This window comes from Equus quagga, chromosome 4 (genome assembly GCF_021613505.1).
Source record: "Equus quagga isolate Etosha38 chromosome 4, UCLA_HA_Equagga_1.0, whole genome shotgun sequence".
Taxonomy (NCBI): domain Eukaryota; kingdom Metazoa; phylum Chordata; class Mammalia; order Perissodactyla; family Equidae; genus Equus; species Equus quagga.
In genome coordinates, this window is record NC_060270.1 from 64,563,918 (window position 1) to 64,579,400 (window position 15,483).

General features: G+C 59.2%; 1 protein-coding gene across 4 annotated transcripts in view; it reads right to left on the reverse strand.

Moving 5' to 3' along the window:
• Nucleotides 1-15,483, reverse strand: part of MYO7B (myosin VIIB) — a 93,518-nt gene that overhangs the window by 6,163 nt on the left and 71,872 nt on the right. For all 4 annotated transcript variants that reach the window (XM_046659014.1, XM_046659013.1, XM_046659015.1 and 1 more), the window contains 12 exons: nucleotides 13,603-13,729; nucleotides 12,029-12,148; nucleotides 10,678-10,851; nucleotides 9,764-9,991; nucleotides 8,256-8,423; nucleotides 5,001-5,118; nucleotides 4,790-4,916; nucleotides 3,598-3,764; nucleotides 2,434-2,615; nucleotides 1,395-1,522; nucleotides 905-1,062; nucleotides 198-351 (listed from right to left, as the gene is read on the reverse strand). In XM_046659014.1, the coding sequence (XP_046514970.1) occupies nucleotides 198-351; nucleotides 905-1,062; nucleotides 1,395-1,522; nucleotides 2,434-2,615; nucleotides 3,598-3,764; nucleotides 4,790-4,916; nucleotides 5,001-5,118; nucleotides 8,256-8,423; nucleotides 9,764-9,991; nucleotides 10,678-10,851; nucleotides 12,029-12,148; nucleotides 13,603-13,729 (1,851 nt within the window). The remainder of the gene's footprint in view (nucleotides 1-197; nucleotides 352-904; nucleotides 1,063-1,394; nucleotides 1,523-2,433; nucleotides 2,616-3,597; nucleotides 3,765-4,789; nucleotides 4,917-5,000; nucleotides 5,119-8,255; nucleotides 8,424-9,763; nucleotides 9,992-10,677; nucleotides 10,852-12,028; nucleotides 12,149-13,602; nucleotides 13,730-15,483) is intronic.

Below are 15,483 nucleotides of genomic sequence, written 5' to 3' on the forward strand. Positions count from 1 at the left end.
GCCCGTTCCCTCCCTGCTCTCACCACCCGCAGGGAGTCAGCAGGATGGACCCGGCTCCAGCCCTTCCCACTGCCTGGTAGGCTGGGAGCCTCCATGAGCGCCTGTCTCCCTCTCTGAACTGCAGGCACAGCCCCCTGGGGCCTGGGGCGAGGGCTGAGGGAGCTAGGGGGCCTCCACCCCACCCCATCCCAGCAGACCTCTTGGTATTGTGTGTCAGCTGCTTCAGGATCTGGCAGTAGACCTCATCCTGCAGGGCCGGGTCCTGGAGGGCCAATGAGAAGATCTGGTCGCTAAGCTCCAGGGAGGTCCAGGCCTGCCGTGAGGGGTAGTCGCCCATGTACCTGAGGATGGGTGCCGCCGCTAAGGAGAAAGTGTGGGGGCAGATGCCTGTCACCACTGACCTTGAGCTTGACCCCCTGACTCCAGCCCCACACTGACCCCTGACTCCAGCCCAACACTGACCCATGATTCCAGGCCCACAATGACCCCTGACCCAGGTCCCACACTGACCCCTGACTCCAATCTCCCATTGACCCCTGACTCCAGCCCCACACTGACCCCTGATTTCAGGCCCACACTGACCCCTGACTCCAGCCCCACACTGACCCCTGATTCCAGCTCCACACTGACCCCTGACCCAGGTCCCACACTGACCCCTGATTCCAGGCCCACACTGACCCCTGACTCCAACCTCACACCGACTCCTGACTCCAACCTCAGACTGACCCCTGACTCTAGCCCCACACTGACCCCTGACCCAGGCCCCACACTGATTCTGGACTGGCCCCATGGCTGCTGTTGCCTCTGCCCTGCGCTCCGTGAGGCCTGGCCCCTCATGGGGCAGCTGATGGGCCGAGCCATGGGGCTGGTGTGGCACCGGGGCTGGCTGGCTGGGGAAGGATATCGATGAAGGTCTGACAGGCGACGTCGCACAGCTCGGCACTGGCGTGTACACGCTTGAGGAGAGGCTGCCGCAGCGGCTCAACAGAGTGGGCCCACAGGTGGCCCCGGGTGCGGCCCATGGGGAACACAGCTCTACTGATGGTCTCCTTCTCCGGGGCCCTGGCAGGGGTGGAGGCTGGCGTGAGGGCCTGCCTAGTGCCTTCTCTGCCTGTGCTTTCCTCTGTCCCCTCCCCACCCGCCTGCAGTATGCACAGAGTGGGGAGACAGACCTGGGCTCCAGCGTGGGTGCCCCGTGGGGATGCCCTCTGTGCTCACAGCTCTCACCTAAGAATGGGCACCTCCCCTGCCCCCAACCTCCCAAGGTGGCCATGTGAGGGTCAGCAGGGCCGCTCCCCAAGCCCCGGGAGGCCAGGCAGGCGCCGCCCCAGCTTCTGTGGCCTCTCAAGCCCTCAGAAGTGCCAAGGGGCTGGTGGGGCTGCCGGGGTGAGCACCTGAAAAACTCATAGGAAAATTCCTCCAGGGTGTGTGGCTCCTTGGGCTGCTCATCAGGTGACAGCTCTGGGGGCTGCCCCTCCTGGGCTGCCAGCTTCCGCTTCTCTGGTGACATGGCCAGCAAGCTCTGTGGGGGCACAGACATGTGGGCGCCCAGGAGCCACTGCCCACAAGGCCCTTCCCATGGGCTCCTCTTGGCTTGGCTACCTCAGTGACTTGGGAGGGGCTGGACCACAGGGCTGCACAGGGCTGCACAGGCCTGGGCCTACCCCTCCCCCGTCACTTGCTGTGTGACCAGGACCATTGACTCAACCTCTCTAAGCCTGCTCCTTTTTCCTTAGGAGGGTTTCTCAGACCCACCAGGCTTCCCTTCCACTGGGCACCTCTCCTCAGGGGTATCCCTCACCGTGGCCCTGCCTGCCCGGCCCCCCTCCTTCAGGCCTCAGCGTGAATGTCTCTCTCTTAGGGATGTCTTTCCAGGGGCTCAGTGGTGAGCCCCCACCCTATCACGTGCTCCCATAACAACCAGTGCTTCTCCTCGGTGGTACTTTGCACACTCGCCATCAGTTTGTCATTTGCCCAAATGCTCCTTGAGGCAGAGCACAGTCGTGTTCAATCCTCTACTGCAGGCACGGGCACACTGAGTGTGCCCTCTCTCCCCATGTGTCTGGTTTTGGGGGCTGGCCGGGGTGGTTCTCAGGGGCAGGGAGACGTGGCCTGTTGGGTCAGGGCTAAACGAGGCTGAGGCAAGGATGGGACTGCTCCCAGGACCCACCGTGGTGGGAGAGACAGAAGGGACGCCCATTTATCGAGCAGCACCTATCGAGCACCAAACACTGTGCCGGGCCCTCCAGAAACACCGTGCCAGCTTCACAGTCACCTCAGAGGGAAGGCGACGCCAGCAGAGCTGACCGGACACCTTGTGAGGCCCTCTGAATGTGAGGGGCAGGCCCTGAGCTAGACCCCTGACTGGACCTCTGGGGCCCCTTCCTCACGTGCCCTCGGGTGCCAGGCTGAGGACAGGTGAGCACGAGTTACCAGCAGCTGCGCCGAGGGCTTGGTGACGGTGGGGATGGTATAGAGGTGGGCCGTGGGCACCAGCCCTGTCTTGCCCGTCCGGTCGTTCTGGCCCAGGATCCAGTTCTCGGAGGCCAGTAGCCCCTGCTTCTTTGTCAGGATCAGCAAGTCCCCCTTCTTGAAGGGCAGGAGGGTGACATCACCTGCAATTCCAGGTCACACACAAAGGGCAAATAAGCCATCATGTATTGAGGCTCCACAGAGGCAGGGGCTGTGCTGGCATTTTGACAGGTGAGGAAAGTGCACCGAGCGGCGGACCCAAGGCCACTCTGAGAACGAGTGGTGGTGGATCCCCAGAGCTCAGGGCCTCAGAGGGCCTGGACAGGCACAGAGCCCGGGAGGCGAGGGCGGGCGTGGGGGCTCTGACCGCAGCCCCAGCCTCAGAGACCTGCTCAGAGAGGTGGGAGATGAGGTAGGCTGGCATCATGCACCTGCCTGGCACTGCCAGCCTCTGAGCCCACTCCTCATCTCTCGTGGGGATCATGAGCCCCCTCCCACGGCAGCAGTGAGGATGGAATGGGCAACAGGAGTCCAGCTTCAGGGCTGGCGTTTCTTCCTGCTGCAGGCCCCACGCACAGCCTCCTTCCCCTGCATCCCGCTGACCCTGCCCGCCCCCTTCCGAAGCCTGAACGGCCCCAGCTCATCCCGCGAAGTCTCAGTCTTGCTGGAGTGCGGGCTTGCCGGGAGCTGGCGCCGAGAACTAGACCGCTAGGGCTCAAACGCCCCAGCCCCCGAGCTGTTGTGATCCTGGACAAGCCGCCTCCCTTCTCTGAGCCTCTGGTTCCTTGTCTGTACAGTGGGCTCACAGGGTGGCTGCGGAGATGGTGTGCAAAGCACAGGCGGGTGGCCCGGCAGTTCTCTGTGGGGGCCGCAGCCCTTCCTGGGTGCCCCACAGCGGTACCACCCTCTGCCCGGCCTGCTTGGAGGTCTGAGATCACCTCCTTCCATCCCCTCATTTTGTGAAAGGCGAGGCCTTGCCCACAGCCGCTCCCCAGGGCTTGGTGGCACTGTCCCTCTGCTCCAGTCTCCGATCCCTGCTCCACGCCGCATGGCTGCTGCCACGAGGCTGTGAGGAAGCTGCCCGCCCGTAGACCACATGGCCCCCCACCCCACCCAGCTGGGCACCTGTGGCCTTCCTGTCCTGCAGGGCCATGGCGAACACGGACCTCTCCTTCAAGCCCTCCAGAAACAAGGCCACCAGCTCGGCAATGGCCACACTGCTGGGGGACAGGAACTCGTACTCTTCCTTGTGCAGCGTGGAGAGCAGCAGCCTCTTCCCGCCCAGGGCCTCCCTGAGGGAAAGGGGGACCATGTGACTGGAGGCTCCGTTTCAGCCCGACAGCCTCAGAGGGGGTGACCCTCCTGAGTTACAGACACGGAAACAGCGGCTTGTCTAGGGCCACTGGCAGGGCCAGGCTCCGAGCTCAGGGTGGCCCAAATCCCAGGTGTGTGGGCAAATGACAGCTGGCGCTGAGGGTTCCTCAGGCCTCAGAGGAAGCGGGTGGTGCCAAGCCCCACCTGAGGGGTCGGCTCTGAGCAGGTAGTGGGGTCGCTGGTGTGCAGGGCCGCCACAGGGATACTGAGAAAGTCAGTGGAGCTGAGAGGAGGCGCCAGCTCTGCCATGTGCTCACTTCGGGACTTTGGGTGAGCTACCAGCCTCTGCATGCCTCAGTTTATTCATCTGCAGACTGAGCGACACTGTGAGGACTTCATGGCATGTAGGAAACTTTGCCCAGCAGGGTCAGCTTCAGTAAGAGGCGGCCAGTGTGCACTACACACACTGGTGGCGACTGTAACGGTCACGCCACACTGGGGTGTGCTTTAACCACGGGGGCTCCGGCAGCGCACAGGCAGGCCTCGCCAAGGGCCTAGAGGCTTCTCAGCAGCCGAGAGCCATGGGGAGCCCGGGGTGGGGGCCTAGCATCGCTGGCACACACCCAGGCCCTGTGCCTCACTCCCTCTCCAAATGGCCTGTACCCTCTGTGTGACCAGTTCTTGCCCTTGAGAGGGAAGGAGCTGTACACGAATGCAGACTCCAAACACTCCAAAGGCTGTGAGCTTTCGTGCCCTTTCCAGGGGGTCTGTCCTTTAAAGAGAAGCCTGAGAGGGCAGAGAGTGAGGCACAGACGCCGCACTTAATGGGGCAGTGCTGCCCCGTGCCAGGGGAGGGGGTCCCAAGTCCAGCGGCCATCTCACTGTACATGTCAGTCGTCATCCCTGCCCCTAAGCCAGGTGCCCAGGAACAAGGCCCCCCCCACCCCCTTCCCAGAGCCCCCAAAGAGGAGAGATTCGGGGCATCGTCCCTTGGGGCATTCACCTGTTGGTGATCAGACTCATGATCTCTGGGAAAGACAGTTCTAGGAGCATCTTCTCCCTCTGGTCCAGGAAACACAGCCCCTTCCAGTTAACAGCCAAGATCAGCTGAGTCTTGGGCAGTCGGGGGCCTGGCCAGAGGAGAGAGGGGTGTGAAGTCTGGGCTGGCCCCAGGGGGCCCCGCCTACACTCCTCACCCCGTCAGATACCCTTACCGGAGAGGGGGGTGACTTCAAAGAGCTGGGAGAAGAGCAGCGGCCACTGCAGGCGGGCGGCGTCCACCACCTGTTCCTGCACTGCCAGCGGTGTTGCCCGCTTCTGGGTGTACTGTGCCTGCATGGGAGACGCAGTGTGTCACCTCCATCCCTCACCTCTCACTAACCCTGGCCTCCCCCCAGTGACCTACTGGCCCAGCACCTAGGTGCCCGTTTGCTGGATCATTCTGTGAAGGCTCTACCTAAAGCAGGGGCAGTCCCCGCCGAAGGCTGGAGTGGGAGGGCTTGGGCCGATGCCGCCCTACTTTACCCCGTGCCCCTCCTTGGGGGAGGATCCTTCACAGGGTATTTGAGAAAGGCTTTCTCCTTCTTCAGCCTCAGGACACCAGACCATTGTAGGCCCCGGTTTGGCGGTCTCAGCACCCAAGACTACCAGGCACTATGAGGGGCGCTGGTCTGCGTGCGTCCGCATGCGCCCGTGCATCTGCGTGCTCTGTGTGCGCTTGGGCTCGCTCTTACCCACGCATGCCTCGTGGGTCTGTAACTCGCTCCGTGCATGAGGCCGGTGTTGCTGTGTCTCCGTGTCCTCAGTACCTCTCTCTCTCTCTTCTCTGGCATACATTTGGGAGCATCTGCATCTCAGCCTCCCCCTCTGGTCCCCATCCTCAACTCCCCTCCTGCCCTCCTTCTTGGCTCCTCCCCGACCTCCCCTTCCCCTCTCCCCTTCTCCACTGCTCTGTGTCCATAACTGAACTTTCTTGTTACTGTTTGTTGAATAAAATGTTATTTCTCTTGTTCCTACTTTGAAAAGTGGTTGGGTGTTACTCATATACTGGGTTTAGGAATGTAAACTGATGCATCATATCTGAAGGGTGATTGGCAACATGCAACATGTATTAAATATTTTAGAACATTTGTACACTCTGAATCCCATTGCTAGGAAATTATCCTGAGGAAATAGCTGTCAAGTATATAAAAGCTGTATCTACAAAGTGGTTCGTCTCATTGTATTAATAGTGAAAAATGGAGGATGACCTTAGCATTCATCAAGAGGAGTCAGTAACGCAGATTTTAATTCAATAATGCAATGTAGTGCCATGCAGCCACTGAAAACACACACAGAGATCAGTATTTAGGACGTGGGATCTCATGCTGTGTGGTTAAGGGAAGAAGGCACACTGCAAGCTGTCGCGGGATAGGATCCTGTTTTTATGAGGGGTACTTCTCTCTAATCATATCCATATCTCAGCTGTGTGCATATGAATGGAAAGCAGTCTGGACGGCTACAGACCACAATGTTAAGAGTGAAAACCTCTTTGATATATTACAGGTGATTTCACTCTTTTCTTTGTATTTTCTGATTTATTTGGTAATGTACATTAACATAAACATAATGTTAATAAAGTAACATAATGTACATAATGTTTTAAGTGTTTAATTAAAATGAATCAGTGAGAGCCAGCCCTGATGGCCTAGCGGTTAAAGTACAATGGCTGTCCACTTTGGCAGCCAGGGTTCAGTTCCTGGGTGCAGAGCCAAACCCCTCGTCTGTCAGTAGCCGTGCTGTGGTGGTGGCTCACGTAGGAGAAGTGGAAGGGCCCACAACTACACTGTACAGCTATGTACTGGGGCTTTGGGAAGGGAAAAAAAAGAAAGAGGAAGATTGGCAACAGACGTTAGCTCAGGGAGACTCTCCCAGAGAGGGGAGAAAAGTCAGTGAAAGTATGCTCACTTTGGAAAAGTATGATGTGGCAAAATTTCCTAATTCTTTACCTTCATCCCAACTCCCCCTTCCCAAGTTATGAAGCCACTTCTTACTCATGATCATGTGGGTTCATGTATGCCTCTGGCTCCCCTCCCTCTTGTCTGAGCCCTAAAAAGTCCCAGGTCTCTCTCCTGCAAATGCATGCACTCAGGCTGGGAAACACCAAAAACGACCAAGAGGGCTTTGTTTCCCCAAATGCCTGTCACCAAGGAGTGTTCTCAAGGGATGCTAGTGAACGGCTGGTAAAACTAAGGTTTGTGGTCAAGTAGGCTCGAGAAATGTTGGGTGAAACAAGCAGGCTTCTTACTGCAGGCCTTCTCAGAGCCTTTCATATGCAGCTGTGCACGATGACTCGCTGAGAGCAAGACAGAGCACCCTGCATCTCTCAAACCACAGACGCACAGGCCCCTTGCCCACAGGCCCACTCCGGGCACCTCCCTTTCGGGTGGCAGAATGGAGACTGTGTTGCTTGGTCATCCTCACTGCCCGTCTCTGAGCTTGGACGGAACCCACTGCCTGAACCACTCACCTGGGGCTCATCTCCCTGCCGCTGGGCTGTCAACCTCTGACAAGCAGGCGCTGTGCTGTCCCCTTATTTCCCACTCCCTGGCCCATCCCTTCTCGGTTCAGAGGGCCATGGGGAGAATCGAGGGGGTGGTATTAACCAAAGCGTTCCTCTTCAGTAGCCCCTAGCACAGCTCCCCTGTGGCTGCAGGAGCTGTGAGCCACACCTGGCACCTCAGAGACTCCTCTGCCCCTCAGGCCACTCTGGCAAGCTCAGCACCCTGGGAGGAGGAGGCTCTGGAGAGGGCTGGGGTTTGGGAAGGGTGACCCCTGTGGGCAGGGTAAGGGAGGCAGGGGACCATCAATCAGATGGTGTGTCTCTGCTGTCCCTTCTCGGGAGGAAGTTCGGGGAGCAGCAGAAACCTCCATGGTGTGGTGATCCCGGGAACACGAGTGTGTGCTGGGGTTGGGTAGCACGGGGGAAGAGGCTGTGAACCCCAGGAGGACCCACATCCACATGGTGCAGGCTGACCAAGCAGGGGCGACAGAGGGCAGCCCTCCCTGCTGTCCAGAGCCTGCAGCCAGCATGCAGGGCCCAGCGAGGGTGCACCGAAAGGCCTGGGGCCAGGACACGGAGGCCTCCAAGGGCAGCACTGATGCTGAGGCAAGGGCCTGTCAGTGGTCAGCAGCTGTGCACGCCCTCTTGTGCCGAAAGGCCAGGGCCCAGTCAGACAGGCAGTAGACCCATCCAAGATGGCAACGTGAGAGGAGCAGGATGTGGAATGGGCCCGTGATAGGGAGTGGACTGAACGAGATGGTTTAAACCTGAAGAGACACACCTACGCTAACTGACAAGTTAGAGCTCGCCAGTCCCAGACCGGGTGGGGGCTCGGGGGGAGGAGCCCCATCCCCTCTACACACCAAGGGTCCCCACCACCCCAGAGGAGAGCCACTTAGCCCAGTGCCCAGGCTCCGTGGAGGCTGACCTTGGTGTGGGCGGCAGTGACGAGGCTAGCCCACTTCTCTGGGGACTTGGTCCTGTACAGCTTGGAGGGGACGCAGCTGGGCAGCAGCTCCTGGACAGCCTCGCTCCCTGGCGAAGCGCCGAGCTGCACGTAGCAGTGCCGGGCCAGCAGCTCTACCAGCTCCTCCTCCTGTAGAACCCGGGACACACATCGGGAAGAGGAGGACGTGTGCATCCACCCTCCCCAGGATACCCCTGCCCCGTGCCCCACCTCTCATCCCAGCAGAGAGATAACACTCAGGCAAGGACCGGGGAGTGTGAGCAGCCACTGTCCCACCCCCTCTACTAGGCAGGACCGCTTCTTTCCCAGCACAGTGGGTGGAGCCCCCATGGGCCCTGACTGGCTCAGTGCAGGCTGTGCTCCTGCTGGCAGGCTGGGGCTTCCTGGCAGCCTTGGCCTGAGCCCTGCAGGCCCTTTGCCTGAGGACAAGGGGCGACACCCCTCGCTCCTCCCTGCAGTGTGGGGGAGGGAGCTCTCAGGCCTGGGTGGGACCCCCACCTCGCTGCTCTGAGTGGGGAAACGTGGGCAAGGCCTTTCTCTGTCTTCCTCAGTCCTCGCTTGTCAAGGATGAGCAGTGGCCACCCCTGCGGGGTTCGGCAAGGACTCAGGTGGGCAGGATCTCGTGTAAGCACCAGCACGGCCCAGCACGGGGCAGGGTTCCCTGCTCCACAGGCCCCACAGGTGCCAAGCAGCTCCGTTCTCTCTGGGAGACCAAAACCTTGCAGAGTCTGCCCTCTGGGCCCCCTGGTCCTCTGTCCCCTGCCTCTCCCTGCCCACTGCCCTGTTCCTCCACTGAAGGCCTCCAGGACTCCTGCAGCCACCTCTGGTCCTGAGAGTGGCATCCTCCTGACGCAGGCTCAGGAGGTGCACCTGCTGACCAGCTGCAGCGCTGCTCTCGGGACCGTGGGCATGGGCTCCCTCCTCCCTGCACTCTCACAAACCTACAGAGCTCTCGTCACTCTCTGAACTTTCCAGAGGAGGGCCTGAGGCTCAGAGAGGCGACATAACGTTCCAAGGTCACACCGCCAGGAAAAGGCACAGGTGGGACTTGAACTCAAGCACCAGGGCCCTGCTTCCCCATAAACAGCCGCCGTGGGGAGGCCAGGTGGGCCTGGGCCAAGAGGAGGTCTTTCCTGCCTGCTGCTGGTACCACGGACCCCAGGGCCTTGGCAAACCTGTGGTCCAAGGTGGAAGGAAGTGGAGGCGGGGCGGGAAGGGACAACTGCACACCTAGCAGAGGGGCCCAGGGACCTGCACCCCACGACCACCTTCCTGGGCCCATCCCTTTGCCTCTGCCTCCTGCCCCCCACATTCTCCATGGCCTCCTCCATGGGGTGTTCCCTGATGGCCGCAGCCAGGCCTGCCTTGCTCTGGCCCCTGCAGCCTCTGCGCCTGCCCTGGAACCAGGGGCTTCCTCGGGCCGTCTGAGGGGCCGACCTCAGGGCCCGACAAATGCGGTGCCCTCTCACCTTCTCGAAACTGTATTCGCCAGACAAGATTCCAAGGAGGACTTGGCGGTAAATGAGCTGGGTGCTGACGGGGTCCTCCCGGGAGTCATGCCAGGGCGTGAAGAACTCCTTCCGGAAGTAGATGCGCCAGGGCGCCTGCCGCTCCTTCTCGCCCCTCTCCCAGGCCAGCTGCTCACACTGGGCGATGGCGTCCATCACGTGGTCACGCCCGCTGCCCAGGGACCAGAACTGAGGCCAGAACCAGAGGCAGAAGGACCAGAACTTAGGCCAGAACCGAGGGCAGCTGCTGTGTGCCAGGCCCCATGGGGACACCCACCCTCAGCACACGCGTGTGGAGGCGTGTGCTCAGCCACTGTCATTTGGATGCCTGAAGGGTCTCTCTGCACAGGGGCACAGCCTGTCTGTCACCTAGAAACACCCCTCCCAAAGGAGGCAGAGATGGATGCTCTGGCTGACGTGACTGGAGTCACAGCACCTTGACTGGTTGGTCAGTGTGAGTGTGTCTGGATCTGAGGCTGTGGGTGTGGGCGTGAGGGTGTCTGGGTGGGTGACGATGTGGGGTTCAGGAGGGGCTGTGCCGGTGTGACCCTCCATATCAGCTGCACGGGGGTCTGCAGCTCCCTGGCATGAGGGGGCTTAGAGCAGGATGCGTGAACACCTGGTAGACATCTGTGCACGGGCTGCTCCGGCGTGGCAGGGGACTGACAATGCATGTGTGACACTGTTTGGAGCTAAAGTACAGCCGCTGGGCTGAGTGAGAGTGTCAGGCAGGAGGACAGACTGCCTGGTTACAAGGCATTTCTGTGAGAGTGTGTGTGTGCGTGCGTGTGTGTATCTGTTTGGCGGCTGGGAGGGCTCAAGCTGGCCTGGGTGTGTGAGGGAGGTGGGCGATGGGCGGGACACTGGGCCAGTACCTTGTCATACACAGTGACCTGGAGGGAAAAGCCCAGGTGGTCGCTCAGGCCCTGCTTGTGGGCGATGTGCAGGCAGACCTCCCGCGACGTCGAGGCTGAGTCGACCATGACAGTCAGCCTCTCTCCAGTCACCAAGATGACATGGATCGGGATGCGCTTCTTGGACTTGACAGCCTGGGGACAGATGGAGATTCAGGCAGCAGGGCTCAACTGCCTGCCCTGGAGCTTCCAGAACCCTGAGACCCAAGGCCGGCCCGCCATCCCCTCCTCTCCCCAACCCACAGCCCTGCTTGTCCGTCCCCGTGGGTTCCCAAGGGCCGGGCCTTCTCAGGCCCCACCCGGCTCGGCATGGAGTTAACCAAGTTCTGGCCAACAGACGCTGGCTGCTGAGCTGCTGGACTCGGCCAGGGTGAGAGCAGCGTTGGCACAGTGCGGTCCAGCAGGTTGCATACTTCTGTAAGTTGGCCTTGGTGGGCGGCCCACAGGGTGCACCTGCTGGCGGCAGGTCCCAGTTGTAAATGAGAACCCTGAGCTATGGTGAGGTTGGGTGGCTTAGAATCACGGAATGTCAGAAGAGCTCTTGGAAATCTCTGAGTCCTGTACTCTGGAACATTCTGGGTCCATGGCAGCTACTGTTCCTCTCTGTGCACAACAGGGTGTGAGCATGCCCACACAGCTGCTGCAAGTTCATGGGCAACTCCAGGGCTCACAGGCTGACCAGGTGGAAAAGGTAGAAGCGGGGGAGGCCCTGTGGACTTGGGTGGCAGGGCGACAACGGGAAGGGGTGCAGCAGGAGGTGACCCAGTCTAGGGTACCAAGGGACACAGGGAGTGAGCGCCTCCCAGGAGCCGCGGGTAGAGCGGGCTGCAGGGGGTAGCCCCTCGACCTGGCCTGTGTCTGAATGACCCTTCCTGAGGACACTGTGGGAACTCACAGGTGACACCAATAGCAATGCCAACAAGGATGACAACCTTGCAATGACCTCTGCCTTCCTGATAAAATGCAGATGCCCTTAGGAGAGGTAACACTTTAAGTGATTAGCAGTCATTCACGCTGTAATGCTGAGTGATTTGTCAGATTTATTTCCCCTTCAGCTAGCAGGCCTAAAGGAATGTGGATTTAGATGTAGGCAGGGCAGCTTTGACGCCTGGGCCACACCTGGGAAGGCTGAGCCCCAGGAGGGGCTCACAGGGACCCCTGGCACAGAGGGCCCCATGAGGGGGTGGAGGAGCCTGGAGGACACACTTCCTGCTGGCAGGACAAAAGAAGGCGCCCCACGAGCTGTGCTGGAGGAGCCATGGGGGCCAGCACCACCCCACAAGGACCGTCTCCCGTCCCAGCTGGGCCTTACCTGCAGCTCCAGCCAGGTGGGGGGCTCCGTGCGCACCCCGTTGGCATAGGTGCGTCTCAGGCGCTCAGCACAGAAGGGCCCGTAGCTGGCCGGCCCGTGACCAATAAAGTTCAGCAGATACTGGTGGGCGAGGAAGGGATGGGGAGGAAGACACTTAGAACGAAAGCCACTCACTGCCCAGGCGGATTCTGAAAACTACAATCGTCGGTGCTGGGAGAGGCGTTCTCACACACCATGAGCAGGAGGACAAACGGGCACGACATTTCTGAGGAGCAGTCTGGCAATATGTTTGAAACAGTATATAGCTTTAAAACGCTCATACTCTTTGACCCAATAGTTCAAACCTATCTGAAAGGCAAACGTGTATTTTTTAATGGCAGTGGGGTTTATGGTGACGAGCAATTGGAAGATGGACCCGAAATGTGCGTCAACAAGTGAAATGCTCCCGGGGAGAGCCGTGTATAGATGGCATTAAAGCTGGTGTCTGGGAAACGTCTGTAACGTGAGAAGACACTTAGGGAGATGAGTGGAAAATGGAGCAGAGTCGATGTTCAAAATATGTTTGACAACATGTGTTGAAAATCTTTCTGTCTCACAGAGAGATTTTGGTGAGGAGATGCCGCCTGGGAGAGCTTGCTGTTGACAGGAGAGGCCCTCGTGCCGGGCAGGTGGCGGGGTGACCGTGCTTCCTGCTCTCCCGGGAGGGACCCCGGGGGGAAGTGGGACTGCTCTCTGCGTGCTTGCGTGGGCCACTGCGACACAACAGGCCGGGTCGCCTCTAGGGGTGGGGATGACTTTTATTTTCGTTTCAGACTTTCTGTGTGTCCTGTGTCTTATTTTTATAGCTAAAACCAAAAGATACACAGGCATACCTCAGAGATATTGGGGGTTCGGTTCCAGACCACCATAGTAAAGCGAAAATTGCAGTAAAGTGAGTCACGTGAATTTTTTGGTTTCCCAGTGCATATGAAAGTTACGTTTACACCATACTGTAGTCTGTTAAGTGTGCAATAGCAATTTTAATTAAAAAATCATGTATTGCTAAGAAATGCTAACCGTTATTTGAGCCTTCAGCGAGTTGGAATCTTTTTGCTGGGGGAGGGCCTTGTAAAAATGCACTATTTATGAAGTGCAACAAAACGAGGCACGCCTGTATTAACCAGCGACGGGGGGCCTCTAACACTTGGAAGCACCTGTCAGCCTCCATTTTCCGTTCTAAGGTCTAGAGAGAGATGCCGCAGCCGATCTCCAGTTGGTGCCCACTCCTGGGACACTTTCATCTTGTCAACGCACATTTCATCTACCATCTCCTCAGAAGGGCTGCCCTGGTGTCTGAGCCCAGGTCACATGGCCTTGGAGACCCTGGATAGGGGCCAGAAGGAGCCAGGTCCAGTGCCCTCTTTCACAGACAGGGAAACTGAGGCCCAGAGAAGCACAGGCATGCTGCCCACCCAGCCTGCAGGAGCCGGAGAACTGGGTCACGGACTGGGATTTCTGCACCTGCTCCAGGGCCCAGGGCCAACCCACGCTCCAGCTGTGACCGCCCCCTCGGCCCTTGCCCCAGGCTGCCCCACCTTCATGAACCTCTCGGACGGAGGGAAGCAGCCCAGGCAGAGGCTGAGCAGGATCCAGCCCCGGGCCACGCTGCTCGTTTTGAAGTTCTCCGACAGCTGCTTGCAGATCTGGCAGTAAATCTCGTCCCTGAAAGACACACACCACTGGGAGGCCAGGCCGAGGGCTGGCTCTGGGGGACAAGAGGGGACAGAGGCACCCGGGCACCCAGCTCCTTCAGGACCCCTGGGTGGGGTCATGTCCATGGAGCGACCTCCAGCCTCCTCACCTCCAATTGCTTTTCCTGGCCTCCCTGCCGCATCCCCGGCCCATCCTAGACCCTGTCATCTCCCAGGACCGTGCCACCTCCAGCGTCTTCCCAGGGCCCTGGGCCCCCATTCCCTTTAGCCCTTGTCGCCTGTCTCCTCAAGGCCATAGCTCTTCATCCTCCCTGTCAGTCGTCCCATCCTCTGGGCCTTCGCTCCCTCCCTCACCCACTCTGCCCACAATACCCTGGCCCTCCACTGCGGGTGCGGCTGTGGGGAGTGCCCACGGCTCTCCAGCTGCACCCTGCCCTCAGTAGCCCAGCCCAACCCAAAGTGCTCCTTTCCCCAACCTCACAGTTACTTCAAAGCTTCTCCCTGTGCCTCGAGGCCCACCCCTTCTCCCTGAACACAGCCACTCCCCACTGCGGAGAGACAAGTGGGGACTTCCTGGGAGAGCCCCTCAACTTCTCACCTCCAGACCAGTTCCCATTCCCACAGGCTCAGGAGCTTCTCCTCTCTGTCTTCTCACGGGGAGGGGGCTCTCCTGGACCCTTCCCCACCGACTCAAGCCTCTATCACCTTATAAAATGGACCCATTAGCCTCTTCAACCTCACATATCCAGAGGCCAGCATCTTCCCCTTAACTACTCAGTGGCGTGCTGGTAAATGTTTAATGACCAACTCTCCCAGGAAAAAAAACCCTGATTATTGCATTTTCCAACTTCTGTGGTGTAAATATTCCCACCAAGGCCAATTTCAAGCTACAAACAGGAGGTTACTGAGCAGGGCGCTGAGAGGAGATGCGCATCGGCTTGCCGGGGCCGGCGGAGGCAGCTCCAGCAGACCTCCTCCGCCCTCCGGCTCTGGAGGCACCACCGTCAACCATTCGCCCAAACTGGACATTCGGGAACCATCCCAGCCTCCCCCCATCAGCTACCGCATCCTATCTTCTGTCTCCTGGATGATTTCTCTGTCGCCTCCTCTCTGCTCCTGCTCCCTGGGCCATCCCTCCTCAGCTCTCTGGACCTCTATAGGAGCCCTCTCCTGGCCTCCCGCCCCTGGGCTCCATCCCTCCATGTCATTGCCAGGGAGATCTTTCGGGAAGTCAAATATGATCATGGTCTTCTCTTTCTTAAAACTTTTCCCTACTATTCTTAGGGTTGAATTCCATGCCCATTAACTCCATGCTCCAGCTGTGACAAACCACTTGGAATTCCACACTCCCAGGCTGTTTCAGGACCCTATGAGCCTGTTCATCCTCTCTCTCTATCTGGTGAACACCCCTCCTCCTTCCCACCCTACCTTGCCCAGGGGGGCATTATAACTACTCCTTCTTGGGGCCCTCACTGGGCCCCCATCTTAGCACAAGCAGTTATGTGGGTTTCTGGGTCCTCCCACGCTCCCCAACTAAGGGGGGAGCTCCTTGAGGACAGAGACATGTCACCTTCATCTCTGCATCCCCAGCCCTCAGGCCAGAGCCTGGCCCTGAGTAGGTACTTAACAAATACTTATGGAGTGTGGCTGGTTGTAGAGTGGGGCATTTGCTTCATCTTGGAATTTGGTTAAGACCCCAGAGCCAAGGATACTCAACATCCTAAAGAGATACATTCCTGTAGGATTAACTAAAAGATGACAGGA